This window comes from Xyrauchen texanus, chromosome 25, assembly GCF_025860055.1.
Source record: "Xyrauchen texanus isolate HMW12.3.18 chromosome 25, RBS_HiC_50CHRs, whole genome shotgun sequence".
In the NCBI taxonomy this organism is placed as follows: domain Eukaryota; kingdom Metazoa; phylum Chordata; class Actinopteri; order Cypriniformes; family Catostomidae; genus Xyrauchen; species Xyrauchen texanus.
This window is the reverse complement of record NC_068300.1, coordinates 23,643,382-23,656,884: the sequence shown is the minus strand read 5'-3', so window position 1 is coordinate 23,656,884 and position 13,503 is coordinate 23,643,382. Positions and strand designations below refer to the sequence as shown.

Here is a 13,503-nt window from a genome sequence, read left to right as displayed (position 1 = left end):
GATAGCGCTATAGGATATGTAATCGAGCTTGAAATCATGATCACCAAGGAGACTGCTGATGTATAATGTAATGTAGAATATATAAAGAAAATGTATATTTTTATAATTAAAAATAATGGTCTATTCTCACTCAAAACCGATTATGATCACTTCAGAAGACATTATTATGGATGATTTTTATGCTGCCTTTATGTGCCTTTTGGAGCTTCAAAGTTTGGTCACAATTCACATTCACTACAGAGCTGAGATATTCTTCTAAAAACCTTTGTTTGTGTTCTGCAGAAGAAAGAAAGTCATACACATCTGTGATGGCATGAGGGGGAGAAAATGAGAGAATTAAAACTTTTGGGTGAACTATTCCTTTAATAATACTTTTATTGCACTTTTGCATTCTAATTTGAAACTGCATGAAAAAATAAAATAAAAAAACAGTCTCCAAAATGTCTGGAACAGGAATTAATAAGGGTGAGTAAATGGTGACAGAATTTTTTTTTTTTTTTTTACTTTCACTGCTCTCTTAAATGCACATGCATGCACACAAAACAAATGAACCAAAGAAATGTATCTTTGAGGGGAACTTTAATTATGGTGGAATTTCCTCAGAATGTTCTGTGTGGGGAAGTGAAAGACAGAGTGCTAGTAAAGCACATTAATCCCACATATGACGTGCTTACAATCAAAACCATGATATGATATAATATGATATGATATGACATGACTGCATAGGCAGCATGTTCAAATGTGGAAACCTGAGCACTGGTGATAGCCCTCTCCCTCAATGCCTCTGACTTGCATGCTAATTACTTATAAAGGTCTCTACTATTTTCCTACAGCAGCAAAAGCCCAGTTCTGTCAAATATTATTTTTCATTAGATCATTCTTACATTCAGTGACTTAATTTGCATATTGTCACTTGGGTGCTGTTACTGTAGGCTGTTGATCAGGGACATAATGCATGAGTGTAGGGAGTTTTATATGGCCGTAAAATGCCCTAGTCTGTTAAGACTTGCTTAAGACTACAGTTGAAAATTTGATTTAACGGCTAAACTTTTTTATTTATGTTTAATTAAATCAAAATAATATAGCATTACCATCGATTTTCCTTATGGAGCCAGGCTATTGGAGTGAAGGAGTTGAAAAATAATCTACTGTGTACTGTATTATATATCACACTGTTTTGTATATTGCACATTGTATGGTATTGTATATTGTACTAAATTGTTTGTAAAGTGTTTATTTAGTGTAAATTATATTGCACACAGTATGCATACTTGCACATTCACACACTTAGTATGTCTTTAAAATGTACATGCAACAAGTTCCACTGGCCCAGACTCATGGACAATTCTATTCTATTCTAATTTATTCTATTCTAAATGACTAAATTAAATAGTAATTAGTGAATAAATGTAAATATATATGTTGTTTGTGTTCTGCAGGACATGCTGAAGAACACTCCTGTGGGGCATCAGGACAGACTGCCACTGCAGCTGGCCCTCACTGAACTTGAGACTCTCGCTGAGAAGCTGAATGAGCAAAAACGGCTAGCAGAGCAGGTCGCTGAGATCCAACAGCTCGCTCGCAGCATCAGTGACCGCAGCCTCAGCAAGGTCAAAGTTCACCACACTACAAACGCACACCATAGCACTTCAAAGCAAGCAAACAACATAATACTTTGGCTTTACAAACTAATCTGGCAGGACATGAGCTGTCAGTTTGATTACTGCTATTTTCATTTTTCCTCTTTCAGCTTTGACAAAGAGATTTCCTTGCAAGGATGGTCAGGTTGATAGTTGAATGTAATTTTAGTGGCACCTATTAAATCAAAATTGAAATCAGAATTGGAGTTTTGGGACTTTTAGTCCATGTAAAGTATATACGAGTTCCTAAACGTAAATTTTATGTATAACCTTTAAAGCGTCAGCTATATTACCATTGCTCCCTGATTTCCTGTTGAAATGGTTCTCTTAAATGGCTATGCCGTTATTGGGCTTTATGAGCTGTCAAGTTTGATTATCTAGTTTATGCACCGCTGACATTCTGTCTGAACTCTTGCACATCTTTTTTATACCTTCTATTCCCACTAGAGTGCTCCCACCGCCTTTACATACAGATACTGCATACAGAGAACACTCACATTAAACTGCAAATAAGCAACTGTAGATTTATTTAGCGATGCAAGTGATATTTTAAAGGACACTTTCCAGACTTTCAAGTCTGAAATTATTCAAATTATTTAAAGGAAGATGATTAAAGATTCTCAAAATGTTGAGTAATGATGTATTCATTTACTTTTAAAATGTTTATTTTTTTAACAGCAGCTGAACTCAGTTCAGAAGCAGCTGATTATGTGCGAGACATTGATTGAGACTGTCTATGGTGAGAAGGGTCAAGTCCTCAAATCTAAAGAGCGCAAAGTCTTCCTCTTGAATGACTTGGTTGTCTGTGCAAACATCAATTTAAAGTAAGTTCTCTCCCTATGTCTAGCAATGTAGAAATCACAATAGAGAGCAACATTCTGGTTCCGGAAATGAAACACCTATTCGTTTTTTCCATATGGCAATTGATTATTAATAATAACTTATTATTAAGATTATTAATAATTGATTATTAAAATATACCTTTAAAAACAGACCTACCGTGAGGTTAATCAATGGTATGTTCTTCTGCCATCAGTCTGCATTATTTCAACTTCATCTTAGAAAAACAAATTGTGTTTAATACCAGAATTCATGGCGAAATTAATCACAGCAGACAAAACTGTAGTTTTGTTGTACATTACGCAATCAAGTCGGTCTGCCTACACTCTCAAACTATTTATATACAGTATTTATATATATATATATATATATATATATATTTAGAAATAAACTTAAAATATATTGATTTTTACTTTAAAAACAAAAACTCGAAATCAATAGTTTTTGTTTTTGTTATTACATCATTTACAATGCTTCATGAGATTATAGTTATTTCCCTCATGAAAGACATTAAAGGGATACTTTACCCAAAAATAAAAATTATCTAATTATTTACTCACTCTCATGTCATCCCAGATGTGTATGACTTTTTCTTCTGCAGAACACCAAAAAATATTTTTAGAAGAATATTTCCGCCGTGTAGGTCCTCACAATGCAAGTGAATGGTGACAAGACCTTTCAAGCTCCAAAAATCACATAAAGACAACTTAAAAGTAAGATTCATTGTAAAAAAAAAAAGACTTAAAAATGTATCTGTTTCTCACCCAAAGTGATCGCATCACTTTAGAAGACATATATCAAACCACTGAAGACATATAGATTGCTTTAATGCTGCCTTTATGTGATTTCTGGAACTTGAAAGGTCTGGTCACCATTAGTTTATTTCACATTACACAATTTTTCATTTTACACAGTTGTGCTGAAAATGCACTGGCGATGGTAACGCAATGAAAATTGAATGGGGCTAATGCAAATTACATTGTATTAAGTTAATTGCTCCAGTAACACAAATTCACTTCCTTGAACATGTTTTATTGATTAAGGTTAGCATCTCCTTTTTATTTCCCTCTCAATGGTTGATATATAGATACATTGAAACAGGCATTGATAACATCATTGAGGAGCCAAGGTAACATTCTTTAGATCTTAAGACAATTTTTCATTAATGACCACTGGGTCATGCACTTTTCAAAGACACTGGATCAATATGATTTCACATTGCCTTCAAAGTTCTCCTGCACTACTCAAATTTCATTGAAGCATTCTCCATGCAGATCATGCATAAATGAGGAATATATGAATAATAATTTCCCAAATTCACATTGGGGCATGCAAGGCTCCCTAGAATGCCTCTGAGCACAAAGCCTCTAATTGGCTGTCTGATTCCTCGAGATCAGTCATGATCATGTATTATTTGTAGTAATTGCCAGTTGGAGTTTTTTATGCAGTTTTAAAGTAGTTCTTTTGTGTTTAATCAGGGGCCCCTCAGATATCAGCAGTCTGGTCCCTGTGGGGCCTAAATACACAGTTAAGTGGAGCGCCCCCCTGCTGCAGGTTCAAGTTGTGGAGGTGGGCCAGGAGATCCCCCAGTGCAAAGAAAGCGTTTACCAGCAGAGTGGCAGCAAACGCCTGAGCTCCAACAACTCGCAAGGTTGGTATTTGTAATGTCAACATGAATTCAAAATGTACCCTATTTACTTGATTAATCCAGGCTCCTGTTCTTATTTTGAACTATTTATCTGTGTGCTTTATTCCAAATAAAAAAAATGGTCATTGTAATCTTTAGTCAAAATGCAATAACTTGCTGTTCCTCTTGAAATAATTTCCTTTACCACTGACGGTACTCAGATCGTACAGTCTATTTTGATAACGTTAACCAATAGCAAAAATATTAGGCATTTTTGTTGCAAACTCATTCAGGCCAGGCCCCACTCTTGAGTGGAACACCCACATTATATGATCCAGTCAATTCCTGCTAGTTGGAAGTCCTGCCCTAATTATAATATAATATTTTAATAAAGAAATTAGTTATTTGATGAAGTCAGTAAAGCTGGTTCATATAATGTTACCATTCAATCTCCTTCTAAATCCTATGTGTATATATATTTGCAACCGATCTCTGACCTTGGTAAACAAAATTCCAGTTTTCCAATGTTACACCAACTTTACCTTAACAAATCAGAACAAATAGTGTAGCACAGGCCTCCTGCTACATTCATCTTGTTCAGTAGACCTCTGGTTTCTGTGGGGCTCAATGCAATACTCCCAGCTCATACCCTCTGGCAGGGGAAATATACTCTCACTGTCAGAGGGCACAGTAGTGGTCTAATTCCATGAAAAGATGTACCGAATGTCTTTGGATTACTTTTTCTCTTTTCGTTTTTGCATCAGCATCTTCGACGCTCTTCTTTTTTTCTTTCTTGCAGTGGTTGAGCTTTCAGTGTGATGCAAATGCTGCACAGAAATGTCAGTTGAACCATCCCACTGCAAGAGTTTGCTCTGGATACAGGGGTGATATTAGGACTTGAGTCTTACTACTTGTTTTTAAATGCAAATGGTTGAGAGGTTTAATCTTACTCAACCTTGACTTTTTAATATAAACAAATACAAATTGTGTATGTCTGTCAGTAGATGTACTCTATATCTGTAACATTGAAGTATTTCATTGTGTATCACTTTCTTATTTAATTGGAACAGAGAACATTCAAATTAGAGAAATGGAATGCACGTTTGTGACAGCATGTTGCTCGGGGGCAAACAGTCAAGTTATTCACATATTTTTAGGGGGACCGGGGTAAAAGACAGGGGGCTAAAGCTAATATGGTCAGCAAAGCCTATGTATAGAGGCATTATTTTAGACCTAAATGCTTTAAAGTGAATATAATTACTGATGACTGTGGAAATGCTGTTTGTTCAGGAAAGCTGTTTCTGGGACCACCCCGACTGTTTCAGGAATTGCAGGAGTTGCAGCATGATCTGGAAGTGGTGGAGGAAGTCACATTGTTGGTGGGCACCCTACAGGGGTCTTACCAGGTAAAATCCCTAATCATCCACAGCACTACTTAAAGAATTAGTTCACTCAAAAATGACAATTCTGTCATTATTTACTTGTTTTATGACTAGATAATGCAAAAGGTTAATCTTTGAATATTATGGTCACCATTTTCCATATAATAAAACTGAACGAGGACTCCAAAATGACTAAACTGCTGCGTAAAAGAAGCATGGAAGCAGTCAACACAATTTGTGCACTATATTCCAAGTCTTTTGAAGTCATACGATAGCTTTGTGTAAGGAACAGAAATTTAAGATGTTGTTCACTGAAAATCTTGAGGCATGTTCATGAGAGAAATAACATAAATTAACTGTTCTTTAGAGTCTGATCTTCTTAATGAATCGGTCGATCCATTTCACAAAACCAGTCTGAATGATTTATTCACAAAACTGACAGAAACGGTTCTTTAGTTCAACTCACCGGAGGGGATCCCGCATTAAAAACCAAGAAGTACTCATGTTCGCATAATCAGTGATGAGCACAATTCGGAGGTTGCATTTTCCCTCTAACATAAAATGTAACTCCACTTATGGTTAGATTTATGCTTGGGGTTGTGTGGGGGGTTTAGTTTATAAAATGTGCATTCCTCTTCACTGTATTACAGCCTGTAGAGCTGAAAGCAACTTGCTTCACAACTCAATTTTTCACCAAGGAAATGGAGCTCACATTTGCCCATACTCCCAACAACACTTTCTGCTTTGACCACTGGGGGCAGTGTTTGAATTTTAGTAAGCAAAGACTCATTTAACTAAAGAAAACTCAGATTTCACTGTGGGATTAGTCAGAACATCTTGAATTTGGTCTGTACCTCACACTTGTTTCAGAAGACCTGGAATGTAGCACACCAGTTGTTTGTACATATTTTATTATGCTTTTATGGTGGAGCTCTTCTACTTCACTTTAATTATGTGCAAAAGAGTGACCAGGATATTCTTCAAAAATTCACCTTTTGTTTTCTACAGAAGAAGAAAAAAGTCATAAGTTTTGGGAACTACATGAGTAAATTATGACAGAATTTTTATTTTTGGGTTAACTATCCCTTTAAAGCAGCTCACCTCATCTATTTCTGTCTCTCGTCAGCAAAGTATTCTCTATTTTGTAACTCTCTTGCCCTCCAACCTCTTCTGCACTAATTATGTCAAAAAGCAGGGCACTAAGGGTGGTAACCGGTACTTAGTCAATCTGACAGTTGTCTCCCTTAAATGTGCCTCTGTGCATGTACAGAATCTTAACACTACAGTGGGGCAGGATTGGTGCATGGCTCTTCAGAGGCTCATCCGCATCAAAGAAGACCAGATCCAGTGTGCCAACAAGTGCCGTCTACGACTGATGGTCCCTGGCAAGTCTGATAAGTGAGTGTTGGCAACCCACTGATGCCAGTAGGCACAGAGTAGACAAAAAATAGCAGTGTACTAAATACCCCTCAGATGTAGGCGGATATGACAGTTATACTGACTGAAACATATTCATCCATTTCATCAGACTTGTACCAGAAGGGTTTACATTTCTGGATTTGTCTTAGACCAGCTCTTTTTAACACTTTTAGGCAGCTTTTAGGGCAGCTGGTCACATACTCTAATGTGCCATCACAGAGAATGTTGGTTTAAGCTGAATTGCCACCTACTTTAACTCTCTAAGAGAATAGTTTCCCCAAAAATGAATTTATTATACACTCAAACATAGTTTAGTCTATTTTTAAGATTTATGCATTTTAATTTTAAATTGAATTGTGTTATGTTTAATCAAATTAAATGAACAAAACTTAAAATATTTAGTTGTTTTTTTGTTGATTGGTCAAAATGGTTCACAAATCAGTCTGAATGATTCATTAGCATGTCATTCTTCAAAATTATTTTTTAAAACCATTTCCCATTAATTAAAAACCACTAGAAAAGTATTGGAAATTCATTGGTCACAAAGAAAAGGGGAACTCTGTGCTTCCAAATCTGTATGCTATTATTTTTACCATGGAACATTTTATGGAATTTGTATAGAGCTCTTACCATAAAACAACAGTTCATTATCTTCCTGAGACACAGCAAAAAAAAAAAAAAAAAGTTTTTGCAATTTCATGTTGTTTAATGTCAATACAGTGTTTGGTGCATAAGAATCATGACAATATTCATAAAATGTTTTGAAGAAATAATTTTGTTTTTATTGTTCTCTGTTGAGGATATTGGGACCCAGGTACTATGAATGTTTTAGGTTTCTTTTTTAACACTTTGCTACACTGCTTTTATGAAAATGTATAAAACAATATGTATATAAAATATTTGATAGCTTGTAATTTTTGCATGCACACTAATATACATACAGGTGAATTCAGAAGTTTACATACACTTAGGTTGAAGTCATTAAAAGTCATTTTTTTAACCACTCCACAGATTTCATATTAGCAAACTATAGTTTTGGCAAGTAATTTAGGACATCTATTTTGTGCATGACACAATTCATTTTTCTAACAATTGTTTACAGACAGATTGTTTCCCTTTTAATTGACTATACCACAATTCCAGTGGGTCAGAAATGTATATTCACTAAGTTATCTTTGCTTTTAAACAGCTTGGAAAATTCCAGAAAATGATGTCAAGCCTTTATACAGTTAGCTTCTGATTGGAGGTGTACTTGTGGATGTATTTTAAGGCCTACCTTTAAACTCAGTGCCTCATTGCTTGACATCATGTGAAAATTTAAGAAAAAAATAAATCAGTGTATACCTCAGAAAAAGAAAAGTGGACCTCCAAAAGTCTGGTTCATCCATGGGAGTAATTTCCAAACATGAAGGTTCCACGTTCATCTGTACAAATAATAGTACGCAAGTATAAACACCATGGGGACCATGCTGCCACCATACAGTTCAGGAAGGAGACGCATTGTGTTTCCTAGAGATGAATGTAGTTTGGTGCAAAAAGTGCAAATCAATTCCAGAACAACAGCAAATGACCTTGTGAAGATGGGAAGAAGCTACTGCTACAAACTGCCATAAAAAAAAGCCAGATTACAGTTTGCAAGTGCAAATGGGGACAAAGATCTTATTTGTGGAGAACTGTCCTCTGGTTTGATGAAACAAAAATGTAACTGTTTGGCCATAATGACCATCATTATGTTTGGAGGAAAAAGGGTGAGGTTTGCAAGCCGAAGAACACCATCCCAACTGTGAAGCATGTGGGTGGCAGCATCATGTTGTGGGGGTGCTTTGCTGCAGGAGGGACTGTTGCACTTCACAAATTAGATGGCATCATTAGGAAGGAAATTATGTGGATATATTGAAGCAACATTCAAGACATCAGCCAGGAAGTTAAAGCTCGGTCACAAATGGGTCTTCCAAATGGACAATGACCCCAAACATACCTCCAAAGATGTGGCAAAATGGCTTAAGGACAACAAAGTCAAGATATTGTAGTGGCCATCACAAAGCCCTGACCTCAATCCGATAGAAAATTTGTGGGCAGAACTGAAAAAGCGTGAGCGAGCAAGGAGGCCTACAAACCTGACTCAGTTACACCAGTTCTGTCCGGAGGAATGGGCCACAATTCCAGCAAGCTTGTGGAAGGCTACTTAAAACATTTGACCCAAGTTAAACAATTTAAAGGCAATGTTACCAAACACTAACAAAGTGTATGTAAACTTCTGACCCACTGGGAATGTGATGAAAGTAATAAAAGCTGAAATAAATAATTCTCTCTTCTATTATTCTGAAATTTCACATTCTTAAAATAAAGTAGTGATCCTAACTGACCTAAGACAGGGAATGTTCTCTACGATTAAATGTCAGGAATTGTGAAAAACTAAGTTTAAATCTATTTGGCTAAGGTGAATGTAAACTTCTGACTTCAACTGCAGTAATTAGCAGTGCCATTTAAATGGTGTTCAATTTTAATGCGTGTTTGTTAGCACTCTGAAACCGAAATCTAATTTCATAGGAATATCTCATATCTAATAGAAATATGGTTATTTTTATACCATATTCACCTGTAGAATCACCCAGTAGATAAAAACACACAAGAAATATTTTTTCTTGTTAAATAAAATCATATTCTTCTTTGGAAATTTGTAATTTTGTAATTTTTCTTGAAATGTTTATTTACAAAAAAGAAATTGAAAGTGAACAAATGATGAGAGAATTTTCATTATTGGGTAAACTATCCCTTTAATAATAAATATAAAATAATACATCAAAGGTTTATCTTTTCATAAAATATGCAGAATTGTGATATTAGACATTTTTATAGACCAGTGAGACAAAACCCCAAAACATATCCAGGGTGTTCACTTTAAGATATACTAAGTTTAACAACTATAGTGGGTGTAGCCTCAGAGAAATACAGTATAAAATCCAAAATGTCCTAAAAGTACCTTAAAAGTAGCCCATACAACTCATACACTATATTCCAAGTCTTCTGAAGCCATACAATAGGTTTTTGTGAGAAACAGACTGAAATTGTAGTCATTATTCACTGGTAAGTTAACATTATTGACACCAAAACTGCATTGGTTCTCTCATATGTTGTTAACAAAGGGGAGGGCAATATTATAAGTAAATAATGACTTACATTTTGTGTTTTTATCTATTTTGGGGCTTGATAGTTGTGGTCACTATGAACTGTTGTTGTAGTGCAATAGCTGTGTAAAAATCCTTCAAAAAATATTTTCTTTTGTGTTCCATAAATGCAAAAGACTGCATACAGGTTTGGAATTAACTATTCCACTCATACACTATTGAATCTTGGCACACAGTGAGCTATACATACTAATTTTAGTCATGCATGGAACCAAAAGAGGATTTGATTCACTTGGATTTCAATTGTGTTAAATCCCTCTCAGATTGTTGTTGTTTGTATAAGTATGTGCATGTTCTTTTACAGGTCTGGACGTCCAGTTACCTTCACAGTGGTCTTTAGTACACCCAGCCCAATTAGCAAAATCTCCTGGGTCAATCGCCTGCATCTGGCCAAAATTGCCCTCAGTAAGTGTGACCTGTCAGAATTTAGATGTTGACATGAATCTTTCACTTATTATTTCCATGGCTTCATTTTCAAGTGCATAAATGTTCTAGTTTTACTTTGAGTTACAGTGACAGCACAGTGCCTCTGGCTAAGCTTATTACTGTTTGTGTAGGAGAGGAGAACTTGCCTGGCTGGGTGTGTGTAGAGGATGATGAAAAGACTAAGCCTCCATTCCGGTGCCCATTACTGGCTTGCCAGGTGCCTGTTTTTACCCCAAAAGCACAAGATCTGAAGGTAAGCGAGAAGATGGAGTACTTGTTTTTTTTAACAATCAATTAGCATTTCTGGGGACATCCCTACTATAAACCTAAGACAAATTACTCCTATACAGCATTATAAATGCACAATAATAATCATAATAATAATAATGAAAAAATAATTTATGGAAATACATTTATTTTAATCAAAATCAAGATTTTAGGTTAAATTGTACATATTTTTGGAATGGAAATAATAGGTTTTTGGATGCTGTAAAATTGATTTTATGTATGTTACCTCTTTAAATAAACTTTTTGACTTCACTAGTTCATTTTATTAAGACAAATTCATTTTCAAAAGTACAAAATTAATATAGTCTCTCTGTTTAATAAGTTTTAGGTGGAGTTTAGCATGTCACACATAAGGAGGACACTATGTCACATTGATCAAGTTAAGCCTGAGTTGTTGTTTTTTGTAATAGTATGAAAGGCAAAAACATTACAGCCTTTTCCAGTTAGTTCTTGTTAAGATTGTCCTTGATGTCTTGGCTTAGGTCCCAAGTCAAATTGCTCTTGGAAACTTTGAAGACAATTTTAAATGTATTACCATATATATGTTTGCTATGAATCATAATTAGATCAGTGTTATTTTAAGATAATAATTATTAATTAAATTATTTTATTTGCTGTTCAACACTGGGGACATTCTAGGTAATGCTGTATTTCCATATTCCACTCAAAATTGCATGATGAAATTCAGACATAGAATTAAAGTTGATAATTGATCTGAATGATTTAAAAATATATATTCTTCTTTAAGAAAATCCATGTTTATAAATATTTGAATATCTTTTTCATGAAGGCACGTTAAAAACATTGTCACGTCAACTGCCCATATACATGACAACATGTGTGCTTCCTAATAGGAATCTAATAGAAAAAAAGGAAAAATTAAATAACAAATAATTCACAGCTCATTTGCTGTAGGTGCATATGCTTTACAGTTCTCAAAATGCCCTTTTATTTATTGCATTCCATACCTCTATTGACTGTGGATCTGTGGCTGAGGAGTCTTCTACCTTTCTGTTGGTTACTGCTTTGTGTGTCGCACTTACAGCTACAAATCACACATGCTCATCTGATCCTGATGTTAGCGTCTCTTGTGTTTTGATGTCTTTCCTAACAGCCTTGACGGTCTATGTTATGCTTGCTGGGGATGTGTAATACTTTGAAGGCTTACAGCTACAGCCCCTCGTTCTATGCAGGAGTAAAGACTATATATAGTCTCTAGTATTGTTTTAGCCTGTGATCACATCAGACTTTCTGCCACAAGCTAAGGCATGCACTTGATTACAGTACCTACCTACATTTGCATTCAGTCAGGTTTCTTTGGCATCCAAGGCATCATTGCTCTTTGTTGTTCAGTATATGCTCCTCTTAACCTGCAGAACATTTATGTGCTTTCCCCTCATTGCTCACACGCTCTCTGCATTTGGTTAGAATCCTTCCTCTGATAACAGAATTAGGATCCGTATACTCCAGGGTCCAATTTTATAGGTTCCAAATTTCTTGTTACTCCACCCCACACCCCCACCCATGTAAAAAATTAAGCTGTACACTTCTGTACATTAAGCTATTAGAATTAAGCTATACACAAGCTCTCACTGGTGTAATTGCATAGCTGACAAATTACCTTCTTAAGAATACACGTTTTCCATTTTAGTCAGTTTTATTGTTATTTACTATGTAACAAGAAATATGAAAAAATACATATATATTTGGGCACTGATTCTTTGGCACCCACTGTAAGTAGATGGTTGGGCTTGTGTGTCACACTGCAGCTTGTTAAATCTGGCATACGGTAGCTGAGAGTGTGCATCTTGTCTCTGCTGTTATTTCCAGCTTGGGTCGTTATTTGGTCTTGATGAAAACAACAATGCTGAATCCTGATGTGCACAAATAAGTGCTTGCAATTGGTAGCAGCAGTTTTAGGATCCTTAGTGACACTTTTTTTAACTTTTGCTGTAAATTTCACTTGTGTGCCTGGGTGACGTATTAGCCTACATTTCAGATAATATTTTAAGCAAAAGAGGATCTGCTTATTTATATATAGGTGTAGATTCTGGCTATAAAAATATGCTAGTGTGAAATAATATAATGACATATTTGTGAAATCATTGTATAGGCCTATAAATGGAATTAACAGTTTTTTTTATTATTATTATTTTCATTTTTTTGAATATAAAAGTACTTTTGGATGGCCGTAAATTGAGAAAGATAGATTTTGCCAGCATCATGATGTAATTACGGCATCTACCAGCAGGGGCTAACTCAAGAAACTAATTAGCCAAAACCTGACCCTTTGCTGTGCACAGTTTTCTCCAAATACATGGCAGGCAAAGCTGTGAGAAAAGCTATTAATTATGTCTTAAATAATTTAGAACATCCCTGTTTGCCACAGAAATTCCCTAGCTTCGGAAGGGAGACTTCTACATGTAGTATGCATAGGAGGAGGGTTGTGTATATGCCTATATATTTGTACATATACAAATATGTGTTTGTGATGGAGTAGATCAGAGGACATTTTTTAAATATTAAACTCGTTAAACTTGATCTATCCCTTAGTGGAAAAACTTCAGCTTTTGTAGAGAACGTTTGATCGTATGCCTTCGTTAGAAGATGCAGGAATAGACAAGCGAATGCTTATCTAATGTGAAGTGTAACCTTTGTTCAGGAGGAACACCCGTGAGACAAATGTGCCTGTG

The 13,503-nt window shown here is 35.4% G+C and overlaps 1 protein-coding gene across 3 annotated transcripts in view; it reads left to right on the top strand.

The window, feature by feature from the left end:
* Window positions 1-13,503, top strand: part of LOC127618666 (rho guanine nucleotide exchange factor 10-like protein) — a 65,450-nt gene that overhangs the window by 23,735 nt on the left and 28,212 nt on the right. For all 3 annotated transcript variants that reach the window (XM_052091251.1, XM_052091250.1, XM_052091252.1), the window contains 7 exons: window positions 1,440-1,610; window positions 2,319-2,464; window positions 3,959-4,131; window positions 5,398-5,513; window positions 6,760-6,887; window positions 10,401-10,501; window positions 10,654-10,775. In XM_052091251.1, coding sequence (XP_051947211.1) covers window positions 1,440-1,610; window positions 2,319-2,464; window positions 3,959-4,131; window positions 5,398-5,513; window positions 6,760-6,887; window positions 10,401-10,501; window positions 10,654-10,775 — 957 coding nt within the window. The remainder of the gene's footprint in view (window positions 1-1,439; window positions 1,611-2,318; window positions 2,465-3,958; window positions 4,132-5,397; window positions 5,514-6,759; window positions 6,888-10,400; window positions 10,502-10,653; window positions 10,776-13,503) is intronic.